Source organism: Prionailurus bengalensis, chromosome A3, assembly GCF_016509475.1.
Source record: "Prionailurus bengalensis isolate Pbe53 chromosome A3, Fcat_Pben_1.1_paternal_pri, whole genome shotgun sequence".
NCBI classification, from domain to species: Eukaryota; Metazoa; Chordata; class Mammalia; order Carnivora; family Felidae; genus Prionailurus; species Prionailurus bengalensis.
In genome coordinates this window covers 110,656,447-110,670,113 of record NC_057354.1, presented here as the reverse complement: position 1 = coordinate 110,670,113, position 13,667 = coordinate 110,656,447, and the positions used below count along the sequence as shown (strand labels likewise).

The 13,667-nt window shown below is 34.2% G+C and overlaps 1 protein-coding gene across 4 annotated transcripts in view; it reads right to left on the bottom strand.

Annotated features, from left to right (window-relative positions):
* The window catches only part of STRN (striatin), a 94,214-nt gene that overhangs the window by 54,563 nt on the left and 25,984 nt on the right, over positions 1-13,667 (bottom strand). For all 4 annotated transcript variants that reach the window (XM_043604173.1, XM_043604171.1, XM_043604175.1 and 1 more), the window contains exons 2-3: positions 8,170-8,273; positions 194-267 (exon numbers count right to left, since the gene is read on the bottom strand). In XM_043604173.1, coding sequence (XP_043460108.1) covers positions 194-267; positions 8,170-8,273 — 178 coding nt within the window. The remainder of the gene's footprint in view (positions 1-193; positions 268-8,169; positions 8,274-13,667) is intronic.

Sequence of the window (13,667 nt, the reverse complement as noted above, 5' to 3'; positions counted from 1 at the left end):
GGAAAAGGAAGGAAGGTGTTGGAAAATAATCTAAATGACACTAAATGTTTAGTGCCAAAAATGAGGAGGTCAGAAAAAATAACTAATATGCAAATAATTAGAAATTAACTTGCCATCATAAGTATTATTGCTACAAAAAAACTAGGTATCAACTTCTTTTTAATCACTTAAACTTCCTTTAAAATTAGCTTACCAGAATCATAGCTTGGAGGCTTCATATCTCCCTGATTCAATTCTGTCCCATATTTCAACTTGTGGTATTTGGCTCTAACAAAGAAATAAGAAAATACAAACCATCTTAAAATATATTTAAATTAACTTTAGGATATGAAATAGGAGTAGTCATCATAGCCTTCCATGGTGTCAAAGTAGTAATAAAAAGTGCTGTCATTATTATTATTTTATTGTTGTCATACCATCAAGTGCCATCATAACAAATAGAATAACACTGAGAACCACAAATCTTTGTATAATTACAAATGAACGATATAACATTCTAATTTCTATAGTATTCAAATTTTCTTGATGATCGCCAAAGTACAATTCTACTATAAAAGCAGTAGATAAGTTTGGATTGTGAAATAAGCCTATAGAAGACTAACCTTTCTCAAAATTTACATATTTAAAAAGAAAAGTCATCTAGTGGTATGTATATACAATGGAATATTATGCAGCCATAAAAAAGGATGGGATATTGCCATTTGCAACAACATGGATGGACCCTAGAGGGTATTATGCTAAGTGAAATAAATCAGACTGAGAAAGACAAATATGGTTTCACTCATATGTGAAATTTAAAAAACAAATGAGTAAACAACAAAAAGCAGACTCAGACCTACAAATACAGAGAACAAATTGAGGATTATCAGAGGAAAGGGGGCTGGAGGCATGGGCAAAATGAGTGAAGGGGAGTAGGAGATACAGGCTTCCAGTTATGGAATGAATAAGTCACAGGAATAAAAGGCACACCACAGGGAATATAGTCAATGATATTGTAACACCATTGTATGGTGACACATGGTAGCTACAAATGTAGTGAACATAGCATAACATATAGAGATGGTGAATTACTATATTGTGCACCTGAAACTAATGTACCATTGTGTATCAACTATACCCAAAAAGTGTTTTGAATCATCTGTAATACCCCTTGCCTTGTCAGGCAATTATGATTTGCCAAGTATGCATTATAGTAAACAATCCAAAGGAGGGAGGGGGAACCAGCCCAAATCACTCATGTTGAATAAGCTATTTCAGTAGGAATGAATAAATGTTTTTTTTTAATAGTCAAGATATCCTTTGCCTTTTCAGGAAGCAATTAGGAAGAATTATAAACAGAAATTCTTATCTATTTCCCTTTAAAAGCTAGCTAAATGTAATTATTTATGTCTAACCTGATTTCACTATCTCAGATTTAATCATCTGAGATCAGAAAAATAATGCAGATAAGGTAAAAATTGTAAAGGTCAACAAAAATGTCCATACTTACTTCGTGTACTTCTATATTTTGATTGGTTTGCTTCCCCAAAATATTAAGGCCACTTGTAATATTCAATGTAAAAAGGTTACACAATAATTTGAAAAACCAAAGTAATGAAGAAGGAATGAAGGGATAATATAGCCAAATTGAAAGTTAACTTTTTTATAAAACTAATTGAGTACTTAACATAAAGAAGTTTAAATATTTCAATATTTAAATTTAAAGTTTCAATATTTCAATATTTAATATTTAAAGTTTCAATATTTCAGTATCATTTCAAAAATGATATAAAGGAAAATTATTTGCTCAAACGTGCAAAGTACTGGATTCATATTCATTTGCAGTTACAACAGAAAAATCAAAGTTTATACAGAGGGGAATCTTAAGAAAACATGAAAATTACAACAGCTGATGTTCTATATAAGGTAGATGGTGGGTATATGAATAGATTTTATAATAGTCTTTATATGTTTTACATATGTATAAAATGTTTTGTGATAATATATACCCATTAGAAATTTAAAAAGGATATTTGCTTTATATATGTATATTATATATATTTAATATGCATAGAAGAGTTCTGGAAGGATACATAATACATAAGCCATTAGTTACTAAGATTTCCTTTTGGAAAGGAAATCAATGAACTGATACATAAAGGAGACCAAATTGTATTATTTGCTTAATTAACAATATGCATATATTTCTTTTTTTTTAATTTTAGTAAATATTTTTGTTCCAAATTAACCAGAATATGTTTTTCTCTATTCCTAATGCTTCTGTGAGTCACAAAGATTTCATCACCAGATTAAACATTTCCTAGTCTATTTCAATGTATTTGTAATAATGTTGATTATTAGACAGTGATATTTAAAGCCACTTTACTTACAGTTACCAGAAAGTAAATAAGGTTCTTAATGTAACTGTCAAGTTTCAGATTTTTCATCTACAATGAAACAAAATAACAATACCTCCTAGAAGCCAAATAGCAATTGAAAGTATCTGGTCTGAGGGCAGAATAAAAGTATCAACAAAATATTACGGAGTACATTTACATACATATATAGAAAAACATTTCAAACGCAAAATACTACACTATAGTGCATTCTAGTGGTCTTAGGAAAAACTGCAACAGAGTTTATGTAAAAAAGGGAACAGAAAATATTCTTTACAATATACGTAACAAAAACAACATATTATAAACTGACATTTCATAAAAAAAGTAGACAAAATAAATAAAGAACTGTTGTGTTTACCACAGGCTGTGTTCCCTTAAAGCAGGGTCTCTCTACTGAACTGTTAAATTCACTGAAAAATAATTTACTCCCAGAACTCTTCTCAACTTAGTAACATTCCTTTTGAAGCCAATATGCTAAATTCACTCATATTGTTTCCTACAGTTTTAATACTTGATCTGTGTTACCTACCAATCCTCTTGTTCCCTAATCTTTTTGTCTAAATCAGATTGTAAATAAATAGCAGATCTCCCATCTAAGAACTCTACGTACGATACGTGGCTAGGCCTTCCAACTGGCCTTTATTGGGTTAAAAAAGCATAAAAATTGTATAATAATTAAAGAAGTCCCATTATACTTTTGTTTCAAAGTCTATTATAATGTGCTAGGAATATGACATAGCATCCAAATCACATTTTAAATGTTCATGCTCAGAATAACTTGATTAAATCAACAGACAGGTTCTGAATTCTCATGACAGGTCCGGTGCTGTGCTGGCTGATGGGAAAGACCTGCAGTTTACAGTCAGTTTAGGGAGGAGCAAGGAGATGCCTAAGAGACAGAGATTAAAATAACTACAGCACATTGTGTTAAGAGTTAGGAGTCATATCAGGGGCGCCTGGGTGGCTCAGGCGGTTAATCGTCTGACTTCGGCTCACGTCATGATCTCATGCTTAGTGAGTTCAAGCCCCGCGTGGGGCTCTGTGCTGACAGCTCAGAGCCTGGGGCCTGCTTCAGATTCTGTATCTCCCTCGCTCTCTGCCCTCCCCCGCTTGCGCTCTCTCTCTCTCTCTCAAAACTAAATAAACATTTTTAAAAAAAGAGTTATGCGTTACATCAAATGTTATAGGAATTCAGAAAAGGGATTATCTAATTCTGTCAAAGGTGGTGTCAAGGAGAGCTACCAAAAAGAAGGTAACATAAGAGATTTTAGCTAAACCTTAAAAAGCCAGTGGTTTTTAGTCAAATAAATTGATGAAGAGTATTTCTGTCAGAAGAAAAAGTGGGGGAAAAATACACAATGGGTCAAAAAAAATCTGTGTGTGTGTGTGTGTGTGTGTGTGTGTGTGTGTGTGTGTGTACAGGACTAGAAAGGGGCCTGGCTGTAAAAGGTTCTACTAAGAACTTGGGAAGGAAAAAACAAAATTCAATCTGGAACTTGAAGTCCCAAATAAAAAAAATAAAAAAAGAAAAAAGAAAAAAGAACTTGGAAATTAGCTAGATATTTTAAAGCAGGGATAGAACAATCTGTATTTCAAAAAGTGAATCCTGTGAACGTGGAAGATGAATTAGAATATGGAATTATTACAGGCAAAGAGGACATATGGGTTTTTACAGTAGTGCAGATGTAAGAGAGAAACAGGGAAAAATGGAATGTTTCAGAATTGTATTTTATATAGTATTTAAGGTTTTTCAGTATAGAAGTTCCTGAGTAAATCTTGAATTACACACTGTGTACTCTTGAAAAATTAGATATACATTTGCTCATTTTGCATATTCTATTATACTTTAGGGAATGCCTTAAATAAATTCATTGCTAGGTGAGTAATCTTTCTGTAATGTTAAAGATTCAGTTTCACTTAATTTTGGATCTTTTTAAATGGGACTACTTAGAAAATCAATAACACAGCAATTCTAAATTATGATCCTTACACTTAGGTGTGTCAGATTAAATGACAATGTGTCAGGTTAAAAGACGTCTAGAATTTGCTGTTCTAAAATAGATCAGGATGAAGCAAGACTGACAGGAACATTAACTGCTAAGGGTTGGAGGTGTATATAGAAGATATTACTCTCTTTACATTTATGTTTCAAATTTTCCTCAAAAAAAAACTTCTTAAAAATTCTCTGCTTAAAGCATTAGAAAAATAATTTCAGAATCAAAAGAACTGAAATGTTCTACAACTCCAAAATCTGTAAAACTTCCTGGCGTTAGGGCATTAGAAAAATAATTTCAGAGTTAAAGAACTGAAATGTTTAAGACTCTAATTCACAAAGAAATGCTCTGTTACTCCTTAATTTATTACACTTAAATAGTGCCATAGCATCAGGAATAACCTCAAATTATTCCATAAATCTCAGAAGATACAAAATCTTTTCCAGGAGAACTCCATTAGTTGAAAGAAAACAAAATGTCTTCCCTAGACCCAGCCAGTTCTTTATCTCTTCTGTTCTTCAAAGTCAAACTACTTGAAAAAATAAGCGACTATATCTGTCTCCACTTTATCTGACCTTCTCACCCCTCAAACCCCTGTGATCTGGTTTGTGTTCCTGCTACCTCCCTGAAGCTCTTCTGGCAAGGCCATTTACAAGCTCTGACCTGGCAAATCTGGTTGACTACTTTCAGGTTACAGCTTACTTAGAGTCGGTGTGGCATCTACAATTGTCAAACTCCCACTTTCTTTAGCTTGCTTGCAATATACTGCTCTCTCCTTCCTTCTCCAACTGTTCCTTTGCTGGTTCTTCTTCCTCGCCCTTTTCCTCAAACTTTTCCATTTCCTGTGGCTCTGGCTGATTCTTCTCTTCCCACAACACTTGTTTCAACTACTTGTTGAACTTGTTCAACTGCTTGTTTCAACTACTCCTGCAACTTTATCCACAGTATTAATGAGCCCCAAGTATACATCTCTAGTCATGAGCCTTACTCTCATATCTGCTTTTCAACCCTTTTTTCTTTTTTTTAATGTTTATTTATTTTTGAGAGAGAAAGAAAGAGACAGAGCACGAGCAGAGGAGGGGCAGAGAGGGAGGTACAGAATCCGAAGCAGGCTCCAGGCTCTGAGCTGTCAGCACAGAGCCTGATGCGGGGCTCGAACCCACAAACTGTGAGATCACGACCTGAGCCGAAGTCAGATGCTCAACCAACTGAACCACCCAGGCGCCCCTCAACCCCCATTTCTTAATCTTTAATTCATTTGATAATTTAACAAAACTTTCGCTCAAGCCAGGAACCTGGGAATCATTCTTGAATCATCTTTCTTCCTCATCCCCTATATCCAGTCATCTCCAATTTTTATGGATTCTACTTAAAATGTTTCATAGCTGATGCCTCTTCTATTCTAGCAGCTACTATATTATAATCTCTCATCCTAGACTATTAGAATCTTCCTGGTTCTACTAACAGATCTTTCCAGTCCATCCCCATATTGAGGTCAGGGTGATCTTTCTAAAATCTACTTCACACTATTCCATGCTCCTTTCAACTGCACAACAACTAAATGCAACATGCATTCCTAGACCAGGAAAAAAAAATACTATAAAAATCACTACTGGGGTATTTGGTGGAAAAAAAATGCTATAAAGATCATCACCAGAACATATGAATATGGGCTATATTAAACAATAGAACTATATCAACACTAAGTTTCCTTAATTTTGATAATGAGTTGTAATTATAAAAGGGAATGTCCCTGTCCCTGTTCGCAGAAGATATATACGGAGGTATTTAGAGGCATAAGGGGTATTAATGTCTTCATCTAAGTAGCAAATGATCCAGGAAAAAAGCAGTATGTCTACAGAATGAGCATACCAGTAAATATAGCAAAATGTCAACTGGTGAATCTGGGTAAAGGGCATGTAGTTCTTGAAACTTCTATAAGCTTGAGAAATTTTATAATAAAAGGTTTTGAAAAACCTTCAATGTTTCCTATTATATGTAAGATAAAATTTTGAACTCCTTAGGCTCTCCATGATCTGGTTCTTGCCCACATCTATCATTATCACTTATCAAATCACAACTAACATCTTACCCTCCTCCATACACTGTGACTGTAAATTTCTGAACGCACCAAACTGCTTTGTTCCCTGCCAAACATACACTCTCTACTTCCTGAACCTTGCTTATCTGGCAAACACCTGCTGTTCAAGTCTCACCTCCTCTTGTTACATCCTCACTTCTACTTACTTCTACCTTCCAGATCCAAATAACCACTCCCTTCTTTGTGACCCCACTGTATCCTGTACAGACATCTTCCATAGCACTCATGATACTGCACTGCACTTTTGTGGTTTACAAGTCTGTTTCCTGCTACTCTGAGCCCTTAAGGACAAGGACAATGACCTTGTTTATACTCAGCTCCAGTACAGTGCTTAAGTTGGATGGATAGAGCAATGACTATATTTAATGAGGAGGGCCTCTCTCTCTCTCTCTCTCTCTCTCTCTCACACACACACACACACACACACACACACACACACGCTGCGCGCATGCAATATCCTTGGTTACTTGAGTACCTGTATATTTTAATTCTACTATATTATGATAGTTGGTAAAGAGTACAGACTTCAGAATCAGAAAGACCTGCAGGATCTGAATCACAGCTGTACTACAACTTTGCAACTCTACTTACTCAAGTTACTTAGTTTTTAAACCTCAGGGCCTGGTGCACAGTACTTAATAAAGTTGCCATTAATGTTATTATTCTTTCTCTTTGATGACACCTGTAATTTAAATTGCTTAAAATCTCAAATATTCCCAAATTGCACACTTTTAAAAGTAGCTCCTCACCCACACCATCTCTCCAATACAGCTTTCAATCAACCTCTCAAGGAATAAAAAAGAATCATCTCTTTTTTACCAAGAGGTCAACGTGTTTTCAATTTCTTGTGCCATTTAAAGATCTCACATAAAGGTGAAAATGAGTTCTAGTAAAGTTTAATCTGTTTCTTGATATCCATAAATATTATCTGTGAAATGCTATTTTATGACAGTTTTGCAAACAGCCCATTCATCAACTTTAAAAAAAGTGAGAAAAGCATGTGATCAAAACAAGCAAAATAGAGAATTTCAGTATCACCTATCAAGTACTCAATTACCTAAAACAAAAAAACTGTCTCATGTTGCTGACAAAAAATTCCAAAGACCACCTGTTATAACATATACACTTATAATTCATACAAAAATCTCCTAAACTCTCATCTATGACCTATTGTCCTTTCCCTGTGAACCGAGGTTAAACACTAGCAACATAGAAAGAGAAGATTCACTTCTGGAGAGATATGAATAACTCATAGCAAAGGAACAAAATACCAAAAAAGTCTAGAAAAAGTTCTCAATCCAGTCTGCTTTTTCCCCAAAGAAAATACACCGAACTGAATACCAGATGATGAGGAAAAGGCATTAGAGAAAGTTCCTTTACAACTCAAAAACGAGTTCAATCCCATAAAGAAATGGATCATGACAGCTCAGGAAGCACATAAGTTTCCTTAGAAAGGACAGGGCAGGGGGAAAATGTTGCTAAACTTTTAAAAAAATCATACAAATCGGTTTATTGTTCATGACCATTAAACAGTCACGATAACATTCAATATTACAACCATTTGTAAATGTGCATTACAGGTACTATTTTTGTAATTCAAAAGTATAAAGTATTAACATTTGGATTTGTTTTAGGAATAACAGAAAAATTAGTCCAGTCTTTAAAGAGAACACAGCCTTCCATCCCACTGAATTACCTTTCCTGTTTAAGAGCATACTCCAGCATTTTGATCCTCCTCACAAGATCCTTCTTCAAATTTTCTTGACCTTTTCTTTCCCCCTGAAGGAAGGCAATCTGGGCCTGAGTAGAGAAAAAAGAAGAAGACAAAACTCAGTTTGGACCAAACAAAAAAAGTTTTTAACTCAGCTGAAGAAAGAACCCTTGGGAGATAGGGCACTTAGAGGCAAATATGCTTCCTTTACATATATGTCACAAAATATGTAAGCATATAGAAAGGCACTGATTGCAAGGGGGAAAAACTTTTTTTTAAATACACATTTTACTTCAGACTAGGGATGTTAAAACAGGTAATGTATATCCTCTAAGAGTCCATAATCTAAAACAATCAATATAAATGCAGACATATGCAAAGGATACAGTATAGTTTGCTCAAATGTTTGTGGCATTAAGGGGATTTTTCTTTTATAAAAAATGAAGATGGGGAAAGTGGGAAAATAAAATCATGAGTTCTTATAATAGTATCGCAAAGTAACAGTTCTCACAGCTTCACTACATATTTAAATCTTATGATGGATTTCAGATTGTCTTGAAAGACTTTATTCTGGACCTCCCCTACAAATGAAAAGTAGCTGCCTTTTCTCAATCCCTACCTTTCACCCCACCTCCTTTTAAGAGATTTAATATGCAGGGTAAAAAGTGAAAGTTCAAAAAAGGAAAATCAGAGACAATGGCCCTCCAGAGGTTCCTAGCCTCTCCAAGGAATAAAGACAAAAAAACAAAAACAAAAACAAACCCTACGGTTTAATATGTAAACAAACTGTAAAACTCATGTCTTCAGAAACACAGCTTGGGCAGAATGGCTCTCCAGAATATCTAAAAAGACATGTAGAATTGAAATAGTAACTTCCACTTAAGGAACTGAAACTGTGTTGCAAACACTAACTAGTTAAAGTAACACATAGGGCATTTAAGGGCCCTCAAGGATTGCTATATCAATTTCACTGTTCTCATGTTTTCCCCTCCCATTTCTATTACATTCACCCAGATGACAATGTTATTTATATTTCCACAGTGCTTTAACAAGCAATAACTTGTATTTAATGATGACCTTACCACATCCCTAAGAAATTGTGGATTGTCCAACCAAGGTTTAGTGAGTGAGCCACTAAACTTACTTCTACTCCATTTGAATAACATTCCTTTCTGGTTTTTCAATGCCATAATGAACATAAAATCCAATTCACCAAGAATCTTATAACTTTCAAAATGAAGGTAGTGCTGTTTTTGTTCTCGTTTCAGTAAGCTCTTAAAAGTTACAGAGCCTAAATGTCCATCAACTGATGAATGGATAAAGAAGATGTGGTTTATATATACCACAGAATACTACTTGGCAATGAGAAAGAATGAAATCCTGCCATTTGCAGTAACGTGGATGGAACTGGAGAGTATTATGCTAAGTGAAATAAGTCAGTCAGAGAAAGACACCATATGTTTTCACTCATATGTGGTACTTGAGAAACTTAACAGAAGACCATGTGGGAAGGGAAGTGGGGGTGGGGGGGTGAGGAATGACAAACAGAGAGGGAGGGAGGCAAACCATAAGAGACTTAAATACAGAGAGCAAACTGAGGGTTGATGGGGGTGGGGAAGAGGAGAAAGTGGGTGATGGGCATTGAGGAGGGCACTTGTTGGGATGAGCACTGGGTGTTGCATGAAAGCCAATTTAACAACAAATTATATTTTTTAAAAACTTACATTGCAATTAAAAGGATTATTTTCATCTTATTGAATTAAAAATCGTCCAAAAACAATTGTATACACAAGGAAAAGGCATCAAATATCTACACTACCTACACTTAATGATCATAAAACCTTTTGAAATTATGTACTCTACAAGGCAATCATTATTTTATGTAAGCATAATAATAATTTCATCTAAAGCTGACAAAAATGGAAGTCCTGACAAAAGGATATGATAGTCCAACTGCTTTGACCAAACAGTGCTTTGGCATAGAATTCTTCATACTCTTCAAAATGGCTTTAATAAAAATAATAATCTAATCAGCATAATTATGTAATCAAAGTAATAATAACATCAACGATCAATGTCTTCCACTATATATCCTTCGGCGAGTTTTATATTTCTGTCTCCATCGTGGTCCCTGGATGCTTCTCAAACTTCAGTCCATAATACTGGAAAAGTCTTTACTGTGACTCATTTCTGAACCCACCAACCACTCCTTGTGTTCCCAGTACACTTGCTTCTCCATCTTCCTGTCAATTCACATATTGGATTAAATATTTAATAAAAACAAAAGACCCAGAACTGTTAAAGAGAAAGATTGCAGAGAAGATAGAGTTACCTGGAAAGAAAAACAAAAAAGATTAACAGGAATATCTGTGTTATTTCTTGGTGATCACAGAACACCTCTGTGGTATTTCTGCCGAAGATGCATAACCCGAAATGCATCATAAGGAAACACAGGCAAACTCAACTTGAGGGACATTTTACATTAGGTTTCTTGTAATGTTCAAAAGTGTCAGGTCATAAAAGTCAAGGAAAGACTGTTTTAGATTGAAGGAGACTAAAAAGGCATGAAAACCAAGTATAATGTATGATTCTAAACTGGATTTGGCTATAAAAGGACATTATTAGGACAACTGATGAAACATGAATGGGGTCTGAGGATTAGATGGTAGTAATATATCCAGTGTTAACTTCCTGATTTTGATGGTTATATGTTGTTACATAAGATAGTACTTATTTATAGGAAATAAACACTTTTAAAGTATTTGGTGGGAAACAACAGGCTATCAGATTAGCTGACAACTTGTCCTCAAATGGTTTCTGTGGGGGCGTCTGGGTTGGCTCAGTCGGTTAAGTGTCCGACTTCAGCTCAGGTCATGATCTCACAGTTTGTGAGTTCGAGCCCCACATCGGGCTCTGTGCTGACAACTCAGAGCCTGTGGCCTGCTTTGGATTCTGTGTCTCCCTCTCACTCTGCCCCTCTCCCACTCTTACTCTGTCTCTCAAAAATAAATAAATGTTAAAAAAAATTTTTTTTTAATTGGGTATTACCCTTGCGACAGTTCTGTCAATACAAGATCTAAATTTTCTTCTTAATTTTGAAACACTATGCCAACTTCCTTAATATGATAAGATACAAGTTCAATTCAAAGTTAGCATCATGCATAATGGAAAAACCCAAGAGGTACTGACAATCAGGAACAAAACAAGGATGTCCATTTTTCATCACAAATATTTAACCATATTCTGGAGGTGGTGGCCAATGCCATTAGTCAAGAAAGAAATGTTTAAAAACAGAAAAGAGGAAATAAAATCATCATTATTTGCAAATGATACAAGTGGATACATGGAAAATCCAAGGAAACTGACTACAAACGTATTTAAGAAAATAGAGGAATTTTAGTAAATTGGCTACGTATTAAAATAAATTAAAACCCATAAAGGGCACCTGTGGCTCGGTCGGTAAAGCATCCAACTCTTGCAGGTCATGATCTCACTGGTTCATGAGTTCGAGCCCTGCATTGATTGAACTCTGCGCTCAGAGTACAGAACCTGCTTGGGATTCTGTCTCTCCCTCTCTCCAGCCCTCCCCTGCTTGTGCATGCATGCACATGCTCTCTCTCTCTCTCAAAATAAATAAATAAACTTTAAAAAAGTTTTAAAAAATTAAAACGAATGAGCTTCTATAAAAAGTTAACATAATTATAGAAAGCAATCCTATTTATAATAACAAAAATAAGCTGATTACAATAAATCTTTCAATAAAAAAATAAAAGCCATGCAAAGAATACAGCACACAATGATTCTAAAGTATAAGTGGAAAACTAAATAAGCAAAATAAACAAATTATTTAAAATTCCTGAAATATTTTAAAACATATTTCTATAGTCACTTAAATGGTGGTACTGATGCATGAACAGAGAGCTATGGTATGGGCAATCAAAAAAAAAAAAAAAAAACCTAATATATATAGGAATTTGGTATAAGCTAAAGGGGACACTGCAGATCACTGGGGGAAACATGGATTATTCAATAAATGTTGATGGGCAGCTATCTGGAAAATATTTCTCACATCAAAATATTAAAAATTTTTCAAAGAACCCCGAAGTATGTGAAAAAAAGGTAGGGTTTGCTTTTGTTTTAATAATCTCAGGGTTAGGAATGCCTTTCTGAGGATAAGACAAAACCCAAAGCCATAAAAGATTAATAAATTTTATCTCAAAAAATATTTACACATATAGCAATTAAAAAGTTACTGAAAAACTATTATGAGAAATAAGATAATTCTTTTTTTGACAAATGTCAAAACAAAATAGAAAATGTAGTCATATCACAAATCACAAGAGTTTGCTTTTCTTAATATAGTAAGTGCACCTACCAATAAGATAAAAATCAAGGACTCCAAGGACTCAACAGAAAAACATACAAAGGACATATTGATAGAAAGGAAATACAAAAAGCTCAAACTTATTAAAAAGATGTTTAACGTCACATGTAAGAGAATACCAATTGAAATTATAATCAGATTTCCCCTTTTCTATCAGACTAAGTTCAATAATGTAATAAAACAATATGTCAGGGGAAAAAGGCATTTGTCAGTTTCACTACAGTGGACAATTTGGTACCATCCATCCACTCTGCAAATGCACACACTCTTTACTCAGCAATTCTAATTCTAGATCATTACCCTTCAAATATATTTGCACATGTGTGAAATGATATATTGAAAAATTACAGCCAAAAATGTATGCATAATCCAAATGTCCATCTACAGGGAACTGGTTACATTAATTATGAATAAAACTAATAGAAAATCAGGTCCTCAACTAATATCTTTAAAAAAAAAAAAAAAGAGGAAGAAAAAGCCAATGTCTTAAATTTTTTTCCCTCTGGAAAACTCTACTCAGAAAGTTAGAAACAAAAGATCTGAAAACACATATTCTGACAGACTAATTTCTTCTATAAAAATCACCTGAATCTAAAACATAATAACTGGCATAAATTCTACCCTTTCAAAATAAAAGGTAAATCCCAGGTAAAGGTTTTTCTAATATGGTAAGATACTATTGTTTGAATTGGATTATTTAACTGAAAAAGGCAGGAGGAAGACGGAGACTGAAGGGAAGAAAAGACTGAAAGAAAGAATGGAAGGGAAGGAAGAAAGGAAAAAACAAAGAAAATAGGAAAAAAAGTGGGCTACATCTATACAAAGGAAAGCTACGCATTTGTTACAAAGAAGACAGTTCTTATTATATTGATATAGAATGAATTCCAAGATAGATTAAATGAAAATAAAAGCAAAACACAGAACAACGTATGTAGTTTGCAACCATTTGGCTTAAAAAAAAAAAAAAGGTAAATATACTATTATGCTTCTCTGTATAAGTAATAACCCTGGAATGATTCACAAATATGTATCCATTCTGAATGTCCTCAAAGAAAACAACCGGGTGGCTGAGAGAAAGAAGAATAGAGTTAAAACTACC